General features: G+C 52.2%; 1 protein-coding gene across 3 annotated transcripts in view; it reads left to right on the top strand.

The window, feature by feature from the left end:
• diaph2 (diaphanous-related formin 2) overlaps positions 1-24,513 on the top strand; it is a 277,431-nt gene that overhangs the window by 172,259 nt on the left and 80,659 nt on the right. For all 3 annotated transcript variants that reach the window (XM_072717314.1, XM_072717315.1, XM_072717316.1), the window contains one exon: positions 11,359-11,488. In XM_072717314.1, the coding sequence (XP_072573415.1) occupies positions 11,359-11,488 (130 nt within the window). The remainder of the gene's footprint in view (positions 1-11,358; positions 11,489-24,513) is intronic.

Below are 24,513 nucleotides of genomic sequence, written 5' to 3'. Positions count from 1 at the left end.
GTGCATCTGATTTAAAGCTGATTTTACCCCTGATTATTAACCCCTTTATTGCCTGGCTCAGGCACTCTGGCTCGGGGGTGTTTGGGTGGCCGGGGAGGCTCCCGGCCAGGTAGCATTGCCCCCACCAAAGCAGATGCCACTCTGGGTAATTTTATGGCAGACAGGAGCCATACTGGGTGGGGGCGGGGCTATCTCCGGACCCTGTGCTGGCATTGGCTGCCGCCTGTGAAGGGGGCAGGTCGATGCCAGCTTACCATCACAGGTTCTCGTGGGCTGGCTGTGCCAAGTCTGGATCCTTATCTCAAATTGATCTAGTCTTGAGTGACGGCACCCCTTTGTGTCGCACTCGCGGCCGTTAATTCGCCGTGGCCCGTCAGACTCTCGCCACCGGCGGCACGTGGCACAAGGCTGCCTTCAGAGACAGCGACAATTATAAAGTTATTAAAATAAAAAGCAAGCATCTGCATGATATATAAAGTAAGATAATTGGAAAGAGCCTTGTTAGTGTCAAGCATTGATAATGTATTCGATTTGCCGGCAGAGTTATTAAAAATCAGCGACGGCAGTGCGGAGCCGCTTGCGGTCTGTGGCGTATCAGCCGCTGGCTCTCCGCCTTAAAGAGACGGCGTCTTTTTTTTTTGTTGATTTGGAACATGTCTCCTTCTGTTGCTGGGAGTATCTCAGGTTCTCTCTCTTCCCCCCCTTGATGCAATAGGTTTAGGCTGTGTGCTTACATCCCCCCCCCCCCCACACACACTGCTCAGCTCTAAGCAGGTTGTCTAGCGTCCTAAAAATGAGGAACATTCTAGAAATTTCTCTAGGGAGAGACCTCGGAGTGTCACCACAAGCCGCAACAGCAGTCTCTCTTGTGATTGTAATTACCATAATGATAATTACCCGTCTAGGCATTTGGCTGTGCAGTGATGCACCAGCGAAGCACATACACGCACACGCATGCACGCGCACACACAAACACACACACACAATCTCTGATTGCCTTGCCCCCGGCAAACCCCAAGGACGTCTTCACCCCGAAGATGACCGGCTCGCAGTCAGTCTGCCAAATGGCGATGCATGCACCCGGCATGCATGCTTTGCTGTGCCATCCGGGCGATCTGATGATGTGAGTTAAAGCTGTAAATCTTTATCACAGTCGTCTCGCCCCTCAACACGACAGACTTTTTGTCCTTACGGCAAGGTTAAACGTGAGGCTGCTCTGATGAGGATCGCTCATGAATGGGGGAGGGGCAAAGTGGATCTTCACTCTGTGAAGGGGTCAGGGGTGGCAGAGTGGATCTCCGCTTTGCCACCAAGCTGCTGCCTTCGTTACGGCTGGACAGCGCCGTAAGGCATGATGTCAGCGTCTCCAGCTTGCCACCGGGGGGGTTTTGGGGCCCTGGCCCCACCGGCCTCATGACGTGCCCCTGAAAACTCGTAATTTGCTGTCTGACACATGCAAATGCTGTCAAATGTGTATGTGGAGGGGGATTGTGTAACTGTGTCATTGCACCATTTGCAGAGGACAGAATAACACAGGGTGATTTCAGTTTGGTGCAAAAATGCCATATATTTATTAAAAAATGTTTTTCATCCGCGTAAGAGTATCAGTAACATAGATCTCTGTGTAAGAGTAAGAGAGAATGCTTTGTAAGAGTAACAGTAACAGAGAGCTCTGTGTAGAGTAACAGTAACAGCTCTGTGTAAGAGTAACAGTAACACGGATCTCTGTGTAAGAGTATCAATAACAGAGAGCTCTGTGTAAGAGTAACAGTAACAGCTCTGTGTAAGAGTAACAGTAACAGCTCTGTGTAAGAGTAACAGAGCTCATTGTAAGAGTATCAGTAACAGCTCTGTGTAAGAGTAACAGTAACAGCTCTGTGTAAGAGTAACAGTAACAGCTCTGTATAAGAGTAACAGTAACAGCTCTGTGTAAGAGTAACAGTGACAGCTCTGTGTAAGAGTAACAGTAACAGCTCTGTGTAAGAGTAACAGTAACAGCTCTGTATAAGAGTAACAGTAACAGCTCTGTGTAAGAGTAACAGTGACAGCTCTGTGTAAGAGTAACAGTAACAGCTCTGTGTAAGAGTAACAGTAACAGCTCTGTGTAAGAGTAACAGTGACAGCTCTGTGTAAGAGTAACAGAGCTCATTGTAAGAGTAACAGTAACAGAGCACAATATTACAGTGAGTGTAACTCGTACTGAGCTGTGTATCATGTCCTTTCTTTATTTACAGTCCCCTGTGATCTTGTTGTTTTTTGGCCTTGGCCTGATGGTGCTTCAGTGCGGTTCTGTTTTCATGGGTTTTGAGTTTGCAGACTTCTTGGCCCCGAGACCCCTTTCCCCCCGGCCATGAAAATCCCGCCATAGCCTGAGGCACTGCCCAGGGCTCTGTGACTCTCAGATGCCTCCTCAGAAAACAAACTCTACCCTCTCTGCATCCCGGCGATCACCAGGGCGGCCACGTTCTGGGCCGACCCTGCCGGGGCCCTCTGCGGAAGGCGGAGATCACAGCACGCTGCGTATGCGGCTCCTTCCAGGACTGAGAAGGCGCCAATCCTGCTCGGTAGCAGGATGGAAAGATAAATTGAGCAATCAAACCTGACAATCCTTTTGTTGGTGAGAGGATCCGTAATTCCCGCGGCGCCCCCTCCTTTTATTAGTTAATTGTTGTTTTATAAGTATATATTTCAGACCTCTCAAAGGAAACTGCTTATTATTCTGAGCAAATCTTCACTCAACTTTGAACATAAAATGCAGATCGGCTGAGTGCACTGCGATATGGGGAATAGTTTGGGGTGTTGATTAATGTCATTTAAAAGCAATCTGAGGATTTGAAAATTAAATTATAGCCCCCTGGAGCAGGTATGTTCTTTTATTTTCTTAAAGTGCCCCCCCCGCACCCCCCCCCCCCAGGCTATTCACGTGTTGTTACGTCGGAGAGCAGCTGGGTGACATCCTGTGCGTGCTGTTAAACAGAGAGATGGTATTTAGCCCCCCGGGTGCGGGGTGACAGCAGGGGCCCAGGTGGGGGTGTGGGGCAGGGCGGCGGGGGGGGGGGGTAATATCGATCCTCAGACTCTTTAGAAAGTTTAGGCTTTCAGGCTTTCATGAACACGGCCAGTGGAGCTCAGATCTGAACCCAGTGCCTGGATAATGGTGAGATAACAGAGAGTCCTGTGGTGTCAGTTACCTAACCCCCCCTCCAACCTGCTCCTGCACCAGGAAGGAACTGGCCCGTGGTGCACAAGGAAGGGGCAGTGGGGGGTGTGGGGGGCTTGAGAGTGAGAGGGTGTTGGTGAGCTTCACTTCCCGCTGTGCTATCAGATGCCACCACACTTAATGACCATCTAATCACCCGGAAACTGCGCCGCATTGGTCGCCTTCCCCGATTGACAGAGGGGGGTATGTCAGGTCTCGAGCCTTAGGCTTTATCTCCAGATCTGCAGATTAATACTGTTTTATGCCACAGAGTTGCATTTTGGCGATGGTGCAACATCAAAAGCGCACGCCTGGATCGGAAATGCTGGTCTCGTTTTTTGATCTCAACAGAAAGCAGCTGAAAATAAGTTGTGGGCAGTGCATGCTGGGTAATGGCGGTGTGCCGTGCGGCATGGAGGAATCTAAAAGGCAAAATGTGTGAAATTAAGCAGCGATTACCTAGTGTGGGCAGGCGATGGGCTGCTGTCTTGCTGTCTAATCAGCGTGTCTGTGTGTGTGTGTGTGTGTGTGTGTGTGTGTGTGTGTGTGTGTGTGTGTGTGTGTGTGAGCGGCCCCTATGACAGACACACTGTCCTGTGGGGGTAGCCCTCACAGCCATCTTCCTAGTGTTGTGTTTTCACTGACCCCCCTGCTTACTAATAACCATATACATATTCACCCCCCCCCCCCTGTTAATGGTGATTGACAGTCGTGGGCTGATTGCGTGATTGACAGCTCCGCAGTTGATTGCCACTCTCTGTGTGCCTCCTCCAGCTTTGGCTTCCCAGGGGGGTTGAGTGGGCGCATGGGGGTGGGGGCTGCTGTCTTTTTTTTTTATTTGCGTTACAGGTAACCAGGGGTAACCTGTTGAAGAGTATTTGTCACACCCACCCTTCCCTGAACTGAAATTAGTGAGACAGGCAGTGCACAGCATGTTGTGGAAATGAACTCCATAACAGATGTGTGTGTGATTGCTGCAGGGGCTTCGGCATGTATTGTCTGTGAAGCTCTACCTTGATGAGTATGACATGATGTTCTGTCTGTCCTCTCCGCCCATTCTGCCGTAAGGATCTCTTCCGTACATCCAGGGACGATGGGATTCGCGCCTCGTGATCCCGGGAGCCTGCCAAAGCCTCCTGCGATCATGGCGGTAAATAAGCGTGAGGTTTATCACGCAGGGAATTGTCTGCGCCGATCGCGGGATCAAACGAGGCCAGCCGCTGGGCCGGGACGTCGGCTCATGCTGCCGCCGACTCCTGGTGGAGACGGAGCAGCCGGTAACTTTTTCATTCAGCTGGCACGGAGCGTACATCCTGAAATCGAGGTTTCGGGCATGGGGGGTGGGGGTGTGCGCGTTGTGGGGGGGGGGGGTCAGATCCTTGTTAGCCCTGGCCCAGGCGGATGTCAGGCTCGGCATCGGGGCTTTGGGCCGGAAAGGCCAGGTGAAGGAGTCAGTTGGCAGGTTTCAGATTTCCTGAAGCTTTTGTCTGGCCTCGTAAGCCCTGCTGGATTTGCCCCTGGTTAAGCTCTCCTACCTGACTCCCCCCCACCCCTGCGCATACCCCCCCTCCCCCCACAGACAGTCGCCACCAGCCAGCCACGCCACCTCTGTCGTTTCCCACGGTTTCGCATGATGAGAGAAACAATGCGCGCTCTTGTCCATCCTCCCTAAGCGACCCCCCACCCCCCCCCCTCAAATGGCTTCCTTTTGGGGATATGTTCAGTCAACGGATACGACTGAACCAAATGTTCCCACTGCTTCCCAGTCTGGCCAGAATTCTAGGAGCATTGCTGACAAAGAAGGCCGTGGACCGGTGGAAGCGAGGAGGACGTGAGGGTCCTGGTGGGCAAAGCGGCCCGTCCTGAATCGGGCCTCGTGAGGAAAAAAACGCGGGAGTGAGATGATTTGCCTCTCCGTGTCGGAAACAACATAAAACGGGCACTTGGTGAAATGCGGAAAACCTCAGCACGTCATATCTCACGAAGGACGATTCTGGCCACCCCGATGATGGCGAGCCGTAATCTAATCACACAGAATTAGGTGAGCGAGCGCCCGGCGTCTGGCTCTGGATCGTGAGACCGGGACCCAGGGCTCTCGCGGAATGAGTAATTATGGGAGATGTGTAGCGATAGAGCTATCGGCTCTGTAAGTGCAGCCGTGTGCCCTCGGCTTACTGTGTTTGTGTGCCGGTCCTCAAAAGATAAAGCCTGTCACAAAATGACTATTAATTCCGATATGGTTGATGGCGTTTTAGCGGAGTGCCACCAACAATTAGAGATCTGTGTTCACTACAAAATTGTTCTTTTTTCGGCCTCATGTCTCAGGGGGACGTTGTGTTTCACGCGATGGCGTCTGGCAGTTACAGCTCAGGTTGGGTGGGGTCTGCCTTCTAAGGCTCTATTCTGGCGGAGGGCGTGGGTCCTTGGGGGCAGGTCCTCTGGGGGTGGGTCCTGGGGGGGTGGGTCTTGGCGGGTGAAGCTGCCTTTTCTCTGCCCGCTTTCAAGTTACTTCTTTTGGCTGCCGCTGATCAGCTTCTCCCAGACTCCAAAGCTGAGCCACACCCTTACTTGAAGCCTGTGAGCCAACGAAGCCCAACTCTCATCAAAGCAACAGTACGACCTCACAACTTGGATGAACTGATATCCCCCCCCCCCCCCGCCCCAAGCGGGGCGAAGGCAGAATATCATGTCAAATAAAAAGCGCTTCTCAGCCAAATGATGCGTGTTGAATATGGATGGATGCATATCTTTGCCGTGTTTCACCAGGGAAGCAGAGTTCTGCTGCCAGGCCGGTCCAGAGAGCCAGTCCAGGGTCATCCGGTGCCCGCAGACCCGCTGTCTGCCTCGGCCACGCCTCTTAAGAGTCCGCGTCGCCTTCCCGTGCTCGTCTCCGGCCGGCAGGCAGCTGGGATCGGCGTGGGGGTGCCGGTCTTCGCCGGATGTCACTTCAATGTTTCCCGAGCGCCGGAGGGCTGTCCAGGCAGTGCCCCAGAGGCGACCGCGCCGAGCCACCGAGGTCCGCTGTTATTAATGCGCCGTAACGACCCCGGTTATAAATATCTAATCAGATTCCCGCGTTTCCATCCTGGAAGAGCGGCTGGTGATGAGCGCGAAGATGCCTTTTAATTATTCCGCTGATAAATATTCAACGGAGGCTCTTGAATAAACATCAGAATTGTTGATGTGATGAAGTACACTTCCAGCCAGATCCGTTAAGGGATAATGAGATACTGTGAATTGGGGCCTGGAAAATCCTCACCTCACACACGCCCCCCCCCCCCCATCCGTTTGAAAGCCATGACCATGCGCCCCCCGTTGACCGTGCCAGTAGGGCATCTGCTCTCGCGTCTGTGCCCCGCATGTCTCTGCCTGGCATGTCTGTGCCCTCTCACTTGGCATCACCCCTGGCACCTCTCTGTTATCTTACCCGCCCACAACAAGCTGAGGCAGCAGGTTGGGCGGGCAGGGTGCCCCCGGTGGCGGTGACTGGCAGGTGCATGTTACAGTGCTCTGTTTATACAGCCCCTGGCAGCCGGGGGGCTGGGGGGGGGCAGCTGCCCTTGCATCCAGGGTGATTCGCAGGGGTGCTCCTGTACACCATTCATGCACCCCCAAAGAGACGCTGCCCAATATCTCTGCATGTTTGTGAACAGCGAGTTCCGCATGTCCGACTGTAAAATAGTATCCATGGTTTGCATGGTTTGGCCCAGGACTAGGGAGTGGGGGGTGGGGGGGGGGGGGGTCTCTGCTTAGAAGCTGTCAGTGCTTTCAGATCTTGGGGGGACTTATTTTCCGAACGTGCGGGGCGTTTTAGTAGACTGACTGCGTCACGCCGGACAGCAGCTTCACAAACGTCAGCTCAGCAGAGCTCCTGTTCTCCTCCCGATAGCCGCAGGAATTAGAGCCGGCAGACGTGCGCCGTACCTGCGGAGGTCGCTGGCCTGGTCCGGCGGCGTCACGGATACGGAAAATCCTTTAAAGTGCATTATCGTTCCGCCAGAGACGGTGGCCAGCGCGTCGCGGCCAGAACAGACACGGAGCCTAATGCTGTCTGAATAACCGGGGGTGACATTAGGATGCAGGCCGGCATGCGGTCGGGTCGAACCGCTGCAGTATCTGCACCGTCGCATTCGTGATTGCGTCCACGTAAAGCTGTGCTGGGGATCCTCTGCAGAGATAACGGCACGGGAGAGGAGGGCGGCCCATATCGAGCAGGAGATCATGTGCAGAGCTGCTGAGTTGAGACTCTTCCATGTATCGACCCTGGGGGGGGGGCAGTGATTTGGCAAGTCAGAGAGGCTGAATTAATTTGCTGAACGAGCGCTAGATAGCTGGCAGAGGAGGGCGTTGTTTCTGCACAGAGGCACCATGTCTGCCATATCTGACGCAGGAAAACAAACGGCCTCTTTTCTCATCGCCTCACGTTTATTTTTTGCAAAATGCATGAACCGCAACATTGATTCTAAACAGGCAGATTCTTAGATTAAAGAGTCAATCTGATATTTCTGACGTTTTACAGTTCTGGAATTTTCTTTCTCCAGCCTCCCCCCTCCCCCCCCCCTAACTGCGTCATTTGGAAATGTCTCTGTCAATGGAGATTACAGCTGAGATGAGCCCTATAGCCAGCTGTCCTTTACAGGCAATTTCTCGGGGAAAAATTGGAAGCGATTTCTATAATGGATGCTCCAGCGCAGTGGTATCTGAAATAAAAGCACTCCACGGGAAGCATTTCTGTGATAATTCACAGATTATTCGCTTGTCCGTTTCGTTAGGGCCGCCTCACGAGGGCAGGATCACGTTCAGAAATGTGCGGAGACTCGGGCTGATAAAGCCAGCAAGGGGGGGGGGGGGGTGGGGGGCACGCAGGTACCGTGGCGGCCAGTTACAGCCTCTTAATGGATTAATCAATGCCAGCTCCGCTGCTCAGGCCCTTCTCCATTCATTTGGTGTGGGAACAAAGGCGGGGAGGTGCGGGGGAAGAGGCCCGGCCCTGAATGGGACACAAAGCCGGCCAGCTAAGCGCTTTATCGATCACTGAGACGAGTTTGAATAGGTAATTATGTGGCCCCACGCGTGCGGATTAATACAGGGCCATTGTTTACATATCACAGTGATGGATGAGCTCCTCAGTGCGCATATCAATTCAAGTAATCCAGGATCATTGGGCAGGGGGGAGGGGGCGGGGCCTGAGCGGGGGATGGGGGGGGGCAGGGGGGAGGGGGCGGGGCCTGAGCGGGGGATGGGGGGGGGGCAGGGGGGAGGTGTTGTTTGGCCCCAGTGGCCCATGGGCTGGTGTCTTGCAGTTAGAGGGTGGGGGTGACCCCAGGTCTAAGGGTGAGGTGGCGCTGGTGGAGCAGGGGTCGTGTTGCTGGCTGCCCCCCCCCCCCGCCACTGTCCGGCAGATCCGGGAGCCCCGCCAGTGATTTTTCCCGCTGGCCTGCCAGCTGCTCCTGTACTTGGCTTGCGGGTCTTGTCATATTTCGGAACAAAACCCGGACACACTCTCTGCTTCCTGAACCTGTCCTTCCTGAGAATGGGACCTAGGGGGCTGCCCGCCCCCCCCATCTCCATATCACCCCAGCATGGAGATGAGGCCGCCTACTGGTGAGGACTGAAAACAGGGCTGGGGGGTGGGGGTCAGCTGGAGAGGGACCTGCGTTCCTCAAGGGTGGGGTCACTGTGTTTAACGAGCCTCCCCCCCCCCCCCCAGCTGTTCCTTACTCCCCCCATGTACACTGAGACACAGAGCCACATCTACCAGAGACAGTGGCAGGGGTCTCTTTAAAACCTGCCCCATTTTCAGCCGGAAGAGAGAAATCTCCGTACACCTGTCTGACACATTTATCCGGAATAATGAACAATTACAGCCGCGGTGGTGGCAGTGGCGGTGGAGTTTAATCTCACCGCAGAAATAAGCAGACAGGTAAATAAATAACTGATGCGTGGCTTTCCAGCCTAGGCGCATTTTCATTTTTATTGGCACCGCTATTCATGAATTACGTGCAGAAGCACCTTCAAGTGCAGCTTTCACGCGCTAATGTGCAACCCTGTTTCCAAAAAAAGTTGGGACGCTGTGTGATATGTAATTAAAAACAGAATGCAATGATTTGCAAATCATATAAATCCGTATTTAATTGAGAATCGAACAGAGACAACATATTAAATGTTGAAACAGTGAAATTTTATTGTTTTATGACAAATATATGTTCAGTTTGAATTGTATGCCAGCTACATGTTTCAAAAAAAGTTTGGACAAGGGCAACAAAAGACTGAAAAAGTTATGTAATGTTAAAAGAAAACATCTGGTTGAATATCTAACAATTAAGTATGTTGATCGGCAACAGATGACTAAGATACAAAAAGATGAAAAAAAACCTAAACATGATCCAGAAATGTTGCTGACTTCTCTGAGCCTGAGCTCATTTAAGATGAACTGAGGCAAAATGGAAAACGGTCCTGTAGTCTGATGAATCAAAATTTCAAATTCTTTTTGGACATCATGGACGCCCCATGCTCTGGAATAAAGAGGAGAGGGACCATCCAGCTGGGTACCAGTGGACAATTCAAAAGCCAGCATCCGTGATGGTATGGGGGTGCATTAGTGCCCATGGCTCGGGTAGCTTGTAACTCTAGGAAGGCGCCATTAATGCTAAACAATATATATATGTTTTGTAGCAAAGTATACTGCCATCCAGACAACATTTTTCTAAGAGAAGGTCTTGTATATTTCAGCAAGATAATGCCAAACCGCGTTCTGCTCATATTACAACAGCATGGCTCCATAGTAGAAGAGTCCGGGTGCTAGACTGGCCTGCCTGCAGTCCAGACCTGTCACCCACTGAAAACATTTGGTGCACCATGAAATGAAAAATACAACAAAGGAGACCCTGAACTGTTCAGCAGCTGAAATCTTATATCAGGCAAGAATGGGACAACATTTCACTTTCAGAGCAACTGGTCTCCTTAGTTCCCAAACGTTTGCAGAGTGTTGTTAAAAGAAGAGGTGACACACGCCTCTGTCCAAACTTTTTTGAAATGTGTTGCTAACATCAAATTCAAATTGAGCATATATTTGTCATAAAACAATAAAATTTCTCAGTTTCAGCATTTGCCACGTTGTCTTTGTTCTGTGATCAGTTAAATATGGGTTTATCTGATTTGTAAGTCATCGCACTCTGTTTTTATTTACATTTTACGCAGCGTTCCAACTTTTTCGGAAATGGGGTTGTGTGACGCGACAGCACTGGAATGCGGCCAAACAGATGCTGCACAGTGAGGAATCTGCTTTTTCTTCCTCGTTTAAATACTTATCCCAATCGGCCGTGCACAAAAGCCGTGGTGTGTGCCCGGTGTCCCCGTCTCGATGCCTGCGGTGGCACAATACGGTGAGCGCATATATGGGATGCTGCTGATGTTGTGTAAGTTGGGTATTGGCCAGGAGGGGGCACTGTCATTGTTTATGTTATGATACACCTTCAAAATTTGGGATCCAACTAAACCATTAATTGACAAGACAGAATTCCTGTTTTTTTCCCACCAAAAAGCGTTCAGCCCAAGGTGGAACAGGAGACTTCCCACCAGGTATCAAGAACGCTGGATGTGCCGGCCAGGCCTTCCAGCAGCCCTGCTACTGGCTAACTGGGATTCTTTGTTTTCTGTGCCACACCCACTGGTTTTTCTTTTAGCTCTGAGTGTTAAATTCCAGCCTGGCTCCAGGGCCACTTAAATCTGTAAAAAAAAAAAAAAAAAAAAAAAAACTACAATGAAAAATTTGTGAGGAGGCCTGGATTTCCCGGCCTGCGAGTGGCTGTCGGAGCAGCATCACAGTACGTCACCTTTGCTCTGGTGCCGCTCCACCGTCGCCGGGTACTGGCTTTGGGGCTTTTAGCACCTGATTACTGTTATTTCGTTTACAAGCGTTTTTGATCTTCTGTGTTCTGAGAAGGTGGAAAGCAAGGAGATTAAGAGCGTCCCGGTTGAAAGTGCAAAGTCAGGATGGTTGAAGAGAGGATTTTGCTTTCACTCCGTGACTGAATCTTATTAAAGATGGGTTTTAATTAGATTTAAGAGTGTCTTTGTGTCGAACGAACAGGAGTGTTTTTTTTTCTTCTTTCGTCTTTTTAAGCCGCATCTTAGGAGGGCTTGCTTCTGTCTTTCAGCTTCGAGACACCAAGTCCAATGATCAAAACAGCACGCTGCTGCACTTCCTGGCTGAAAAATGCGAGGAGAGGTACCCTGAGATCCTGAAGTTTCCTGAAGACCTGCAGCACGTGGAGAGCGCCAGTAAAGGTGAGTGGCTGACACCAACTTTATTATGATATTTGCCACTTGACAAGCTTGATGGTATCATGGCCAAAATGTTCCTAGATCATGTTGTATCAGGTCAAACAGGAGCTTCTTTAAGTTCACCTCCTGTTGCTCTTCAACTACCCAGGACCCTGCAGCAGAATGTTCTAGTCTTTCCATTCATGTTGGCCTATTCCCCTATCCTTTGTCCCTTCTCTGACTATCTGAGGAGATGTGTGACAAATCCTTTCCTGGATCTGTCCTGTGGGTCACTCCTGGACCTACAGCATTTAGGGCTTGTCCCCCTTGATTTGCACTGTCTGGTGCTTTGGAGAGTAACCCCTGAGACTGGGCCTAACAAGGTTCTAGAACCTTAATTAGAACCTTTGCATCAGATGGAATGAAACTGGTTAAAATGCCGGAGAGTGAATCCCGCTCTTCCGCGGAAAAGGGCTCCATGATCCAGCGGATGATGTCTGCCATGGCATCTCCGGGTCAGTGAGAGAATTTTAATGAGCCTCGGGGGAATTTCACGTGGGCTGGACTGGGCTGGAGGTACACGAGGGGAGAGGAGCGGAGGTCCGATTTGGGCCGGATGGAGGTGCCGTTCATCCGATCAAGCCGCTGCAATGGCAGCCCATTATGTGAGCCGTCTCTTCAGAGGTGGAGGCTGTGGGCTTGCGGCTCGGAATCTGCTCCTTAAGCCTCGGGAGGGCTGCGTTTGTAGCACCCTGCGGCAAGGCACTTAACCCGAATTATACCAGTGAAACATTCCACTGTATAATTGGTAAAAAATACTTTTTAAGTCTAAAAGGAACAGCTCAGCAGCTGTTAATGCAAATGGCCCAGGCAGAAAAAGGTTTGTTTTTAAATTTTAGCTTTATTTTGCATCCCTCTGGTGATATGAATGCTCCTGATTAGTCTCTTTATAGCCACACGGTGGCATGTGTCATAGACATGCAAATATGTTTGAATTTCTGCCTTCAGTTCCCAGTGACTGCATGTGTGTGGTCTATTGGGCTGATTAAGTTTACCAATCGAGCAACTCCTGTCTACACCATTGGTTAGTATGGGAAGTATTGTATGTTGGTGGTGATGTGGGGGGGGGGGGGTGCATGGCTGGTCAATGGCTTCTCTGGGAGGAAAAATCAGGTGGCAGCAGATAAGTTACTTTTATTTTCTAGTGATCTCCCCCCCATCACAGTCCACCATGGGTCCCAAGCCCGTCTTCAATTCTTTAGTCCCCCGCCCCCCTGGTTTCACTTCTTTCTCTCGTCCTTTCTCACCCGCCCTGTTGGAATTTGCCCCGTACTCCATGTTGATCCCATCCCGGTCCGGATCCTGAAAGGACTTGGGTCTATTCACCAGGCCAGTGCAGTCCCCATAGTTAATTAACCTTGTTGACAAACGAGCGTGGTGATGAAGTGGCCGGTCGATCGTGAGTACAAAGTAACACCTTTTGTTTTGTAAAGATCTACACATAGATAGAGCGCGCGGAGCAGCCGCGTACGGCGGCCCCATGGCTCAGGAAACGGGGACGGCTGTGGATCTGCTCAGCCGGCGAGTTACAATGGGCCCAGGCTCTCTCACGGCGTACAGAGGCGCCCGGAGTCACTCTGCTGCTGCCCGACTGATGTTTTATGCGGTTCTCTTTTTAATAATTATTGTACTGTTGTTGTTTTGTTATATTTTTTAAAGCACAGACTTGGGAAGCAGCCCCCCCCCCCCCCCCAAACCCTGTCGAGCTTCACAAAGCCGACATAATGGGCTCCTTTTGTAGAAGCTGCTCCGAGCATCATGGGAATGGCGAGCTTCCGCTCGATGCCCGTCTGGGACGCCTTTCATGTTTGCATGTGGTGGCGGCGCCCAGGACCGCCTCGTAATTCCCCGCTATTTGCGGCTCGTTTGCAGGCTTTTCGCTGGTCCTGTCAGGTAAATTGGCACGGGATCAGTTCCTGTTCCCGCTCTCCATGCAGTGCCACCTTCAGAAGGACGCTGCTGTCATCTTCTGTGGTTTTCTGCTTTTTTCATCTCTTTATAAATGTTATCTTCTGCATTCTGTCCCCCACCCCCACCCCCACCATTTCTGTTGTGTTTTTTTTTTTACTTGAGTATCTTTCACTGTATCCTTTTTGTCCGGTCCCCCCCCCCCCCCACCAGGTATATAACACTGCAGTGGATTTCTGAACCCCCCCCCCCCCCCCCTCCAAACCAGACAGAGCTATTTTAACCAAAACTTGGCTCACAACAGACCTAGCGGGGCAGCAGATGTTCGGAGATTAGGGACCTGGGTTTGTGACCTAAAACGCTGCCAGTTTAGGTCTAACAGGGGTCCGGCTGCTGTACTCTGTGTACCGCTATGGCTTCCCTGAGATATACCGCGGTGCAGTATTTCCAGGATCATCTGTAAGTGACTTTTCCGGCTCTGGAAAGCAACCAGGAAAGCAAGCAGATCCACACGATGACTAAGCAGGCCTCCCCCCCGACGAGGCACGGCCCCGCCATGGCCGAGGGGTCCCGCCGGTATGTCTGAGAGGGAGGGCGCGACCTGGACAATCACGGCAGCTTTTTCTGAAGGCTGCTCCCCTAATGCACCTGAGAACTCAGTCCCTGCTGATTGGCTCAAGGACGTATCTGGTTTTTAAATGCATTGGTCCTCTGCTGATTTCCTAACACACAAATCCTCTGGTTCCTAACCTCTAGATCTTTACAAAAAGAATAAGGACTTAAAGTCTGGCTTCCGTCTGCTTTCTGGCTGGCTGACCTACACTTAATCGGCTCTATTGCATTACCCCCCCGCCCTCCTCCATGTTAATTGCCGCGTATCATTTCCATGTAATGTTAATGTTCCCCTATTATCATGACAAGTCCAGATTGAACGGAACGTTAATGATAATCGATAATAACCAGATTATTGTGAGTCTAGTCTGACTTCACCCGATTGGTTTATTCCTCAGATTGTTTGTTCGATTCCTCCAGACACCCAATTAACCCCATTGTCCTCAATTGATCGTAAATATATGTTTCTTCTTTGTTTGGTGTTTCTCCGTCTGTGTCAACTGAGGAGTCATGACTTATACGTCCACGACGTACTTTATCATGAGGAAATGTGATTTGTGGTGTTTTGGGATCTAAGGGCCATGTACAGCTTATTATAACCAGAACATGGATGGATGGGAATCGAATACTGCTTCCTTGTTGTCCTGGGAATATTGGTGAATTGAGAATTAATGATGCACAAAAAAAAAAAATGCAGCAGCTCTGCCGATGTGCTGAGAATCTTCTGGAATACTGGTGTGCATCTGTGAAGTAGCAGCTGGTATGAGGACCTTCTGATCATTTAGACTTTACCTGCCTGTACGGGTGGGTATTAACTCAAGTGCTCAGCACCATTAATCACAGAAAGTTCAAAAGCAGCACTCCCGAGACTTCATCCTACAACGTCTCCTGTCTTGTTATGCCGCTACGTCACCTTCTTCTATGGTCTGGACTGTTCCGTAATTACCGCTTGTACACGTGGCTCTATTATCTGCATTTTCAGTTTGTTTGTTGGAGTCTGTTTTGTCTTCAGCAGTGGTGTGTGGGGGGGGGGGCTGAGCCTGAGACTGAGACTGGGGGCTTTAGGAACCCCAAAGCGTGTCCCAGCAGCACGGTGAGTCATTAGGGATGTCAACATGCCAGTGTGTGTTCCCAATGCTGCTCACATTCGCCGTGGCCAAGGATCCTTCCTGGCTTCCTGGCTCTCGAGGAGCCCTTGGAGTATCGAGAGCCCCCTGGAGTGAATAAATCCAGGCTTCACTTCGTGCCGGCCTCGCTTTTCCACTGACGGCTTTCACGGTGATCCGGCTTCCGGCCGGTTCCGGGCTTCAAAGCCACAGAGTATCACATTAACGAGATGTCTACTTCACCTTGCTGGCCTGCCCAGCCCCAGCCTCCGCATAGCGAGTGACTCTGCAAACGGGAACCGTATCAGCAACTGGTCAGACTTCTCCATCTCTGCATCTCCGGCAGAACCCGGAGACAATCAATTCTGGCAGCGGCTGGGGCTGGAACTCGCATGGAGCACTGTGATTTGAATACCGGCGGCTCGTGTTGGAGACTGACGGAAATTGTATCAGACACAAAATCCATACATTAGTTGTGTATGATGTGTCACAGGGAAGCAAAGATCCTGAGTGCTGCCGTTTTAGACCAAGGAAACACACAATTCGCCATGTAATGAACCCATGGGGGCCGCTGACTTCTCTCACTTTCTCAGGCGTGCCGATGTGCAGGCGTGACCGTGTGGGGGTGGAGGGGGGGCGGAGGCCTGCCTCGTATTCAGCGGCTGGGCTGACGTTGCGCTTCAGGTTATAGGCTTGAAGGTTGCCAGTTTCAATCTCCCAGGTGCTCGGCTGTTGAACCTTTGAACAGGGTACTTAACCCAGATCGCCGCAGAGGAATTTTCAGCCGCGTAAATGCTTCAAAGCGGTCAGTCCGGCACCCAAAAATGTGAACAGGGCTGGCCTGATGGTGATGGCCTGCTACCCTGCTAGTCCCCCGCCCGCCCTGAGGGGTTGATGTTAAAGGCACACGGACGAGCCCGGGGGAGGTGAGGGGTACCTCTTTTCATTTATGCGTTTTGGCAGCAGTGGACGTGGTGGCATCTCTCTGATGCCTTCTGCGTGGAGGTCGGGCTTCATGCTCGTTTGGTCGCGCTGGCGACAATGGGGGCCGGTTCTGCCGTCACCATGCAGGTCTGCTGCAATTAAAACATGGCGCCAGCAACACAGTGGGATTCCTCTTCCTGGAGATTTCAGATTTTGATTCAGTAGGCAGATTAAGTGCAGGAAAATGCAGGAAGGAGCTTGCAGATACATGGTGACGACCGCGGCTCCTGCGTATGGGGTGCTGTAATTCCTTGCCCTCAGAGCAGAATAATCACCTGCCCCATAAATCCTGACGGATTCCGTCTGGCACCAGAGCCCCATGGGGTGTCTCTCCTACACCCTGGAGGACAGCGAAAGGCCGGCTGACCAATTGCCCTGTCCCGTTTCACGCTGCGATTCCTTCACAGCAACGCCGCCGTTCATGCATGGGCTGGGCCCACCCGTTTAGTGTGTAATTGCCAGCCTCGGCTCCCCCCCCCTCCCAGCTCTCCATTTTCCGCTTGTTGTCTGCCCTGCAACGGCGTTCCCGTCTCCGTGATAAACCGGGTCGATGTAGCCTGGTTGAGCTCATTTCTTTACATCCTGGGCCCTGGGCGTTAGTTTAGGGTTTCTGGGGGAGGGGACCGGCCAGGCCACCCCTCACTCTCTTTAATCAAACACGTTTAATCTGCCCTCCCCAAGACAACCGCTCTGACTCAGTTGATCAGCTGTGCCGATTTTATTTGGCGTGGTTTATTTGGTAAGTCGCCTGTTATGGCACTTCTGAAGACAACCAGTACCCAATCCGCCGTGGCTGCATTAGTGACTCCTCCCCCAGCACCCAGCCGCCTCGCTGTCCTTGCACCACCCCGCCACTCATCTCCCCAGAGCAATAATTAAAGATTGATGCCCTCCCCCCCTCCCAGGGAGTGGGAGTCTGGGCAGAGCGACGTTCCGCACAACGGGACCTGGAGGGTATGGAACGCGCCAGTGTGGCCAGTGGACCGTGTCCAGAGTGCGGCACATACCGCGGCCTGTGGAATGTTACGGAAGGGCTGCCTGCGTTGGGGGTTTAATTAATCGCTTAATAAATTCACCTTCGGCAGATTTAGTGGGGGTGGGCAGCTAAAGGACAAACAGAATCGCCGCGCTGCGGCTGCCACTGATCCCTCCTTATCTGGTCTACGCTCACAAATCTGACCCCCCCCAATAACACGCCTCTCGATCACTCTCCCGGGGTGGCAAAGCCCCCCCCCCAGGAGTGTCAGAGGCTAATTCCAGCCCCCTCCCCCCCCCACCCCACCCAACACACCTAAGGAGATGAATAGTAACTTTATGGGGACAGCGGCCTGGCCATCTCTGCAGTTACACTCAATCAGAACCGGCGTGACGATCCGTCTCCACCAACGGGGGCAGGACGAAATATGACAGCGATGTTCCCATAAATCTGTGCTGGAAAAAAAACGTGGCCAAGGGCGAGGTGGGGTGGGGGTGTGAGGGGGGGCAGCTCGGGAAATGGCATGAAACCAAGAGATGGAAAGCGGCCAAAAAGGAAGGAAGAACTCTGCGGGTATTAATGCCGCTGTCAGAGCCCCCATTATCTGCGGGTCATGTACGTCAGCACGCTCCACGACCCCGCACCCCCACCTGCCCTCCACTGCCCCACCCACCTCTGCTGCCCCACCCACATGCCCTCCACTACCCCGCCCACCTCTGCTGCCCCACCCACCTGCCCTCCACTACCCCGCCCACCTCTGCTGCCCCACCCACATGCCCTCCACTACCCCGCCCACCTCTGCTGCCCCACCCACCTGCCCTCCACTACCCCGCCCACCTTCCCTCCACTACCCCGCCCACCTCTGCTGCCCCACCCACCTGCCCTCCACTACCCCGCCCACCTCTGCTGCCCCACCCACCTGCCCTCCACTACCCCGCCCACCTCTGCTGCCCCACCCACCATCCCACCCGCTGCCGTGCCTGCTCCAATGCCATCTTCCTGTTTGCGCATCATAGACGCAGCAACAGTACTCTGCCGCATTTTCCTTTGCTGGAACAAGTTTGAGCTTTTTTTACATTTTTTTTTGAGAAAGGCATGATCAACAGTGAAGTTGTGAAGGGTCCCGGGACAGAAGGGCTGTTGTCTACTAGAAAAAAACCACTAGCCCCCCCACCCATCTCCCCTCCCTGGTGAAGAGATTCTGGCTTGTTTAGGGGGGCTTCCTACCTCGAGTGATGGGAAAATCAAAAGAAAAACTGCTTGTTGTGAAAGTTTAATTCTCTGTGGTTTGGTGTTTCTGTCACGTCATCAGGGGACTGTCTGGGGTGGACTCTGTCAGGAAGATTGTCCCTCTGGCATTAATCTTAAGTCCCCCAAAATGCAGCACTCGTTCTCCTGCTGCAGTGACCCTCAGGACATTACGCCACACTTTACAATGTTATTTACTGACCCTTGGGACACAATTTTGTTACGTACGGAATTTCTCTGGAATGTAGGGCTCCATGTCAGCGCTCCTGGCCTGCCCCGGCCCCTCTACCAGCCATTAAACCAAAAAAATCTCCATGTCTCCAGCCCTTCCTGTCTCTTCTTGCCATTTTTTGGCCTGTTCCACTTCTGCCCGGAACATTCTCGGCTGATACACCTGAAGAATTTGCCCTCCTCCTGGATCAATCCATGGAGATCTGGCCTACATCGCTTTCATTTTTTATTTTATGAAAATGCCACTACCCCCCCACCCCCCCCCCTTATCTCTGGCTGACACACGCATGCAGAATATGCCTGGATTAAAAAGGCCTCAGCACGACAGGGACATTTACTGCGGCTCCGATGAAAAGCAGGGCTATGATGATGGGAGTGTCCAGTCACATGCTCCGCACCACAAAGACGGAAGCCTGTCTGAAAACACACGCCGGTCCACACCCGGACGCAGCAGGTCGGAACCGCCAGATGTTCTCCATTCCGGAGGAGAGAACTATCATTTCCATTCTCCTTCCAAACTGGTTTGTAGTTTATTTATTTATTTAGTGTATCCTGTGGTGGGGGGGGGGGGGGTGAATCCTGACATACTGCTTCAGCATCTCCCTGAGTGTTCTCTGGCAGGACCTTCTCAAGCAGCTCCCCGAGATGGAGGTGCGTTTGAAAAGCAGACATATTCAGGCCATTCTGTGAGCATTTATTTGTTTATTTTTGCAGGAACACTCTGCGATTCTGTTACTTCAGGCACTTCTGTTCTCCCATTTCTGTTTTTCTTTTTCTTTTCTTTTTTTTTTTTTGCCTGAAAGTTAAAAAAGAAATAACAGTGGGGTGGGGGGAGGGGGGTGAGAGCAGAAGCGGCCGGCTGACAGCTTTACACGGCACTGCCGAAACGCGGCTCCGTCTTGGTGCGGAGACCCGGGAAGCTGGAGCGCTTTGCAGGTTAAAAATACGCTCTGCAGAATAACGGCAGCCACCGAGCCCCTAACCCCATGCCCCGCCTGCGCCCCCACCGCAGCTGCACGCATATTCAGGGGCACATTTCATGACGTGATAATTTACCTGAGCAGATTCAGTCCGGGAAGGTACGCCTACACTCCGTGTAACTACATTCTTTGCAGCCTAGCAACTTTCAAGACCTAATAGTTCACATTTCCCTCTATTACTGGCTATGTTTTATAGCCAAACTGGTGTATAAAGTTTTATTTATTGTGCCTGAGTCTTGCTTGATGGGAAGTTCTGGTGTCGAGGTTGCTGGGACTCCTGCAGAGGTCATCAGGAAGCTCCAGCAGATGGCGCTATGCCAAGGGTGAGAGCAGATCCTCATACGCGCCACGTCACATTACCAGGCTCGCGGGAAGAGTTCGTGCCTCAGTGGAATGGGTTACGGGGGGGGGGGTCCATGCTGTTTGGGGAGTGTGTACTCTACGCTGCTTTCATTTGGCCCTCCAAGCTGATTTTAAGACGGCTCGTTACCCATAAGGCCAGAGAGGAGGGGGTCGTGTGTCATTCCACTCCCAGGGGAGGCTGCAGTGGCGTCGCTGGCACGGTTACCGCAGCAACAGATTAGTTTAAGTGGCATTTGGTCAAACTGAATCACTGAACTCGTGACAGAGAGAAACGTATGAAAAGGAAATGGGCCTGAAAATATCCAGAGAGTGATGGATCCATGAACTTCGCAGATGAAACTCAGCTGCAAACATCTCTGTGTTAGGGGCCCAGTGCGGCACGAGATCGATCGCAGGGGTGAACGTCGCATGTGTGCTGGGGCGTCTATCTGGGGATTGTGCGGCTAGCGAGGCTGACCTTTGACATCTGGGGGTCCGCCTTGCAGCATGTTGATGCACTTTGTAGCAAATTGGAGCCAATTGGGCCCCCTGGTGGCTATGCATCAGGAGTGAAAAGCAGCCCTATTCATAGCGTGCCCCCCCACCGTGGGTTAAAAGGACACATCAGGGGAGAGCATTCTTAAGCAGAGCGTGGAACTCTCTGGGGATAGCCGTCACGGAGCTGTGTGAGTGAGGGGTGCACCTTTACAGGGGAGACATTCAGCGCCCGGGAGATCACATTCCGCAGGCTGGTTCCTCTTTGTCAGAACCTTTTAGTCCATTATCAGGAGAACTTCTCGGAGCATCTTAGCATCAATCAAGCTTCACTCCTGAGCTTTCAGGCCACATGCATGTATTATTTATGAATTAATCACTCAGCGTCTCCGTTCCTGGGGTCAGATATTTTTAGTGCGTCCTTCTCCCTTGCTGTTCTGTGTCGGCGAGACTGATGGGTCATACCTGTGCCCCCCCCGGGGGCCCCATCGCGTTGCATCGCTTTCTAATTCCTATTCCCCACCGTTTCCATCTCTCCCGACATGCTGCGTCGGGCTGAGTGAGTGTGACCCTACTCGCGTCTAACTGATGGGGGTGGGGTTTTGTAGCCCAGACATGATCTTTGAGGGCAGGAGATGCCCTCGAGACCTTCTGGAGTTTGGAGTCTCTTTCCAGAAGCATGTGTAAGCTTTGGAGTCGCCACCGATTGGCTGTTCACAGTAGGTGGGTACTTTAATCATGGGGGGGTATCGGGGTGGGGGCTCACACTGTGCTTTCAGGGTGACCTTTGGCTGTCTCTGGCACCTGTGCCACCAGAGGGCTGCGGTCTCTGACATGGCGTGGGGGGGGGGGGAGTGAAGCCAGTCCGAGCTGACAGTCTCAGAGCGGAGCGTCCTGCCGAGGAAGGGGGGCCGAGCCGGTGACCATGTCACTCTGTCACAGCGTGTGTGCAGACTGCAGCCTCCGTCCCTGGATAAATAATGACTTTGCTTCTGTCAGGTTTTTGTCAAGGACCCCCCTCTCCCCCCATGTGAAGCATTTGTCACTGCCCACACCCCCCCCCCCACCGCCACGCCAGCAGTGGTGCACTGGAGGCCAGGGGGGTGGGGGGGTTCAGTTTCCTGACAGCGGATTTCTGTGGAGGGTGACAGTTTGGTGTGAAAAGAGAATAACTGCTGTTTGTCTCAGCAGGCGAGGGTCCCCCCCCCCAGCCAGGTGATGGTTAGCTCGTCTGAGAGGATAATGTCTGGGCTGAGTTGATGGGTATCTAATTAGTTAGTTAATGAGCCGCTTTGTCTCCTTAGGGAGTGGATGCGCGTGCTGTTTCCGTCTGCGTTTGCACGTATACACACGCGCGTGTGAGTGCTTCTCAACGTTACGCTCGTATTTTTATATCAGGTCGGAAAAGCTGTCACTCAGCGCATATCAAAAACAGAGGACCGGCCTCAGACCCCGCCCCCCCCCCCCCCCCCCCATCAGCAGGCGCCTCGAAGCATGACTTTCAAGTCGGGGTAAACGTGTGATGGGGTGCGCCCGGGGGGGGGGGGGGGCACAGCGGGGGTGAAGTAGTGCCTCATCGTCTTGCATGACCGAACACACGTTCCGAAGCTCATCTGGAAACTAAAGTGGAGCGTAAACATCAGACAGAAGCGGTTTGGCCACACAGCCCCCCCCCCCCACGCCCACATCTCTATAGTGCCCGCCCTCCTTATATACTGAGAAGCGGAGTAAAATGGGGCAGACTCAAAGTGCATAGCATGGTGGGGGGGGTGTGAACACACTGGGTGGGTAAACACTTGACTGACGCCAGACTCCATCTCATGTCAACTGTGGCTGATGCTCAGCGGGGCCCCATGAGGACGTGCTCCTGTGATGCTCCCCAGGCACGTGCTCCGCCCCCACGGGCCCATCACCCTGTGATGCTCCCCAGGCACGTGCCCCACCCCCATGGGCTCGTCAGCTTGTAATTCTCCCCAGGGACGTGCTTCACCCCCAGGGACCCTTCAGCCTGGACTGCCCCACATGGTCTGTATGTCCCTGCTCCAGCTACCCTGGGTTCCTGATTCCTCTGCAAGGGCCCGCTTCTGTCTGGGGGCAGCGACGCCTTTGGACTGCTTGCTCTTTCGATTGATTGATTGATCGATGGGGGCTATGGGGGTGGTGCCAGCAGCCCCAATGAATGGGCCTGTCACTCTCGTCGCTGCATCCTGTTGCTTTCTGCGTCGGATACCTGTTGCGCAACCATTTTGTGGGCGTGTGGGCGGGGGGGCGGTGACGCCCCAGCTGAATGGCAGGCAGATGTGAGTGGCGGGGCGACGGGCCAGTGCCTCATTGCTCATTTGCATATTCACGCCTGAATCCTTCGTGGGCTGCAGGATTATTAGGGCCTCGCTGTCTTTGTCTTGTGTGAGGTGTCCGCTGGCCGAGGGACAAAACAACAAACAAACAAAAAAAGAAACTGAAGAAGCATAAATGTACTGCAGCAACACATGTCCATCACAAATAATAAAGAAATAAAGCAGGTCTGTTCGGGCTAATGCTAATGCTCCAGCAGTCACATCCTCTGGATCCAGGTCCTCAGCGAGTGCCATGTCAGGTCAAGCCTTGGCATTGCTGAGATGTTGTTCTAATGTTGCTGAAGTGTTACATATAAGGATGAAGGACTCATCAGTTGCATAACCAAGTTAATGAAATTTGAAGAATTAGACAAATGGGACCAATTTGTTTGTTTTTTTTCCAACAAAAATGAAAAGAATGGTGGAGAGATTCTTGGGCCCTGAGACTGCATGTGGAGCTCTGTGTGCTGGAGACTGATATTCTGTGTCATTACGGTGTGTGGGAGAACAGCAATGTTTAATTAAACAGGTATTAATTAATCTCTCTTATTTTGTGTCCAGTTTCATGTTCATTAAAGTCAAATCTTCTCCCCACGGTTTTCCTGACATGTTAATTTCAGTCCTGTGTATCGGTACGCTCCGTCTTCCCCTTCCACCTACTGCTGTTTAATATCGAGGAGATGAGGAGATTCCGGGCCTCCTTTCCACAGAAGAGCTTCAGTCCTCCTTTGAACGCCGACATACACGTCCAGAACTGTGCGTAGTGGCACACCGAAAGAGTCTACAAGGAAAAGCCTCCAGAGCTTCGGAACTTTCCATAAAGGTTCAATAATGTTTCGACTTGGTGGCTGAAGGTGTTTGACTTCATCCTGAAACCACTCCTGAATTTGTTTAGGGGTGTCTTTGGGGGCTTTATTATCTTGGAATTTGGGAGCGTGGCCTTGTATTCCTCGCCATTACGTGACCGTGTGGAGCAATCATTGGACCGAATGCCTCCCGCGAGACGGCTCCCACGCCGACACACGCTAGCTGTTCTGAAAGCAAACTGGTCCCGATACAGGAAAACGGACAGGGGACGACTCATTAAGCCTTATTTGGTTTCCCTTTGCTCATTGAGCCAGGTTTCGTGCTTCTTTCTGATCATTAATTTGCTCGTTTTTGATGTACAGGTTTGCCGAGTCGGACTCCGGGGATCGTGCGCTGTGCTTGTCTCAGAGCCTGCGCTTTCTTGGCGGTTAGCAATGATCCCGTCGGGTGTCCATCGGTCCGAACCGGTCAGCTCGGACGTGCAGTTGTTGCTCCTCTTTGCCAATGTAGGTCCTCCGCGGTTGGAACTTTGCTGGCATGATTTTTCAGCCTGTTCCCCTGACGCATTTAATAATTTTGCAATTTTTGTAGACCCAATTCAGGCAGCGATTATGGAGCCGCTTTGGAGTGCTGTCACTCGCCTCATGCTGCTTTGAAAACTCGCATATCAAAGCGCTGCTTGTCAGGCCATTTTTCCGCTGTCACACGCCGTTCTCTGCCACTTAACCCGCTATGAATCACCTCTCTGTCTTTGTTTGCAGTTGTGATTCAGTTACTTCAGCATTAAACTCCTGTTTCATGTGGAGGTTCTGGCTGTGTACATCTATGTGTATGTTTCGTTCTGTGTAAAATTTACCACGGTCAGGGTTCTGTTTCACCATCATTTAACCCGGCACATACATCTGGCACATGCTAGGCCTCCCTCTGGTCCTGCTTTGTATCGGGGTGGGTGCACTTTACCCAG

This window comes from Paramormyrops kingsleyae, chromosome 10 (genome assembly GCF_048594095.1).
Source record: "Paramormyrops kingsleyae isolate MSU_618 chromosome 10, PKINGS_0.4, whole genome shotgun sequence".
Taxonomy (NCBI): domain Eukaryota; kingdom Metazoa; phylum Chordata; class Actinopteri; order Osteoglossiformes; family Mormyridae; genus Paramormyrops; species Paramormyrops kingsleyae.
Note: the sequence above shows the minus strand (reverse complement) of the source record. Positions and strands in the feature narration are given on the sequence as shown.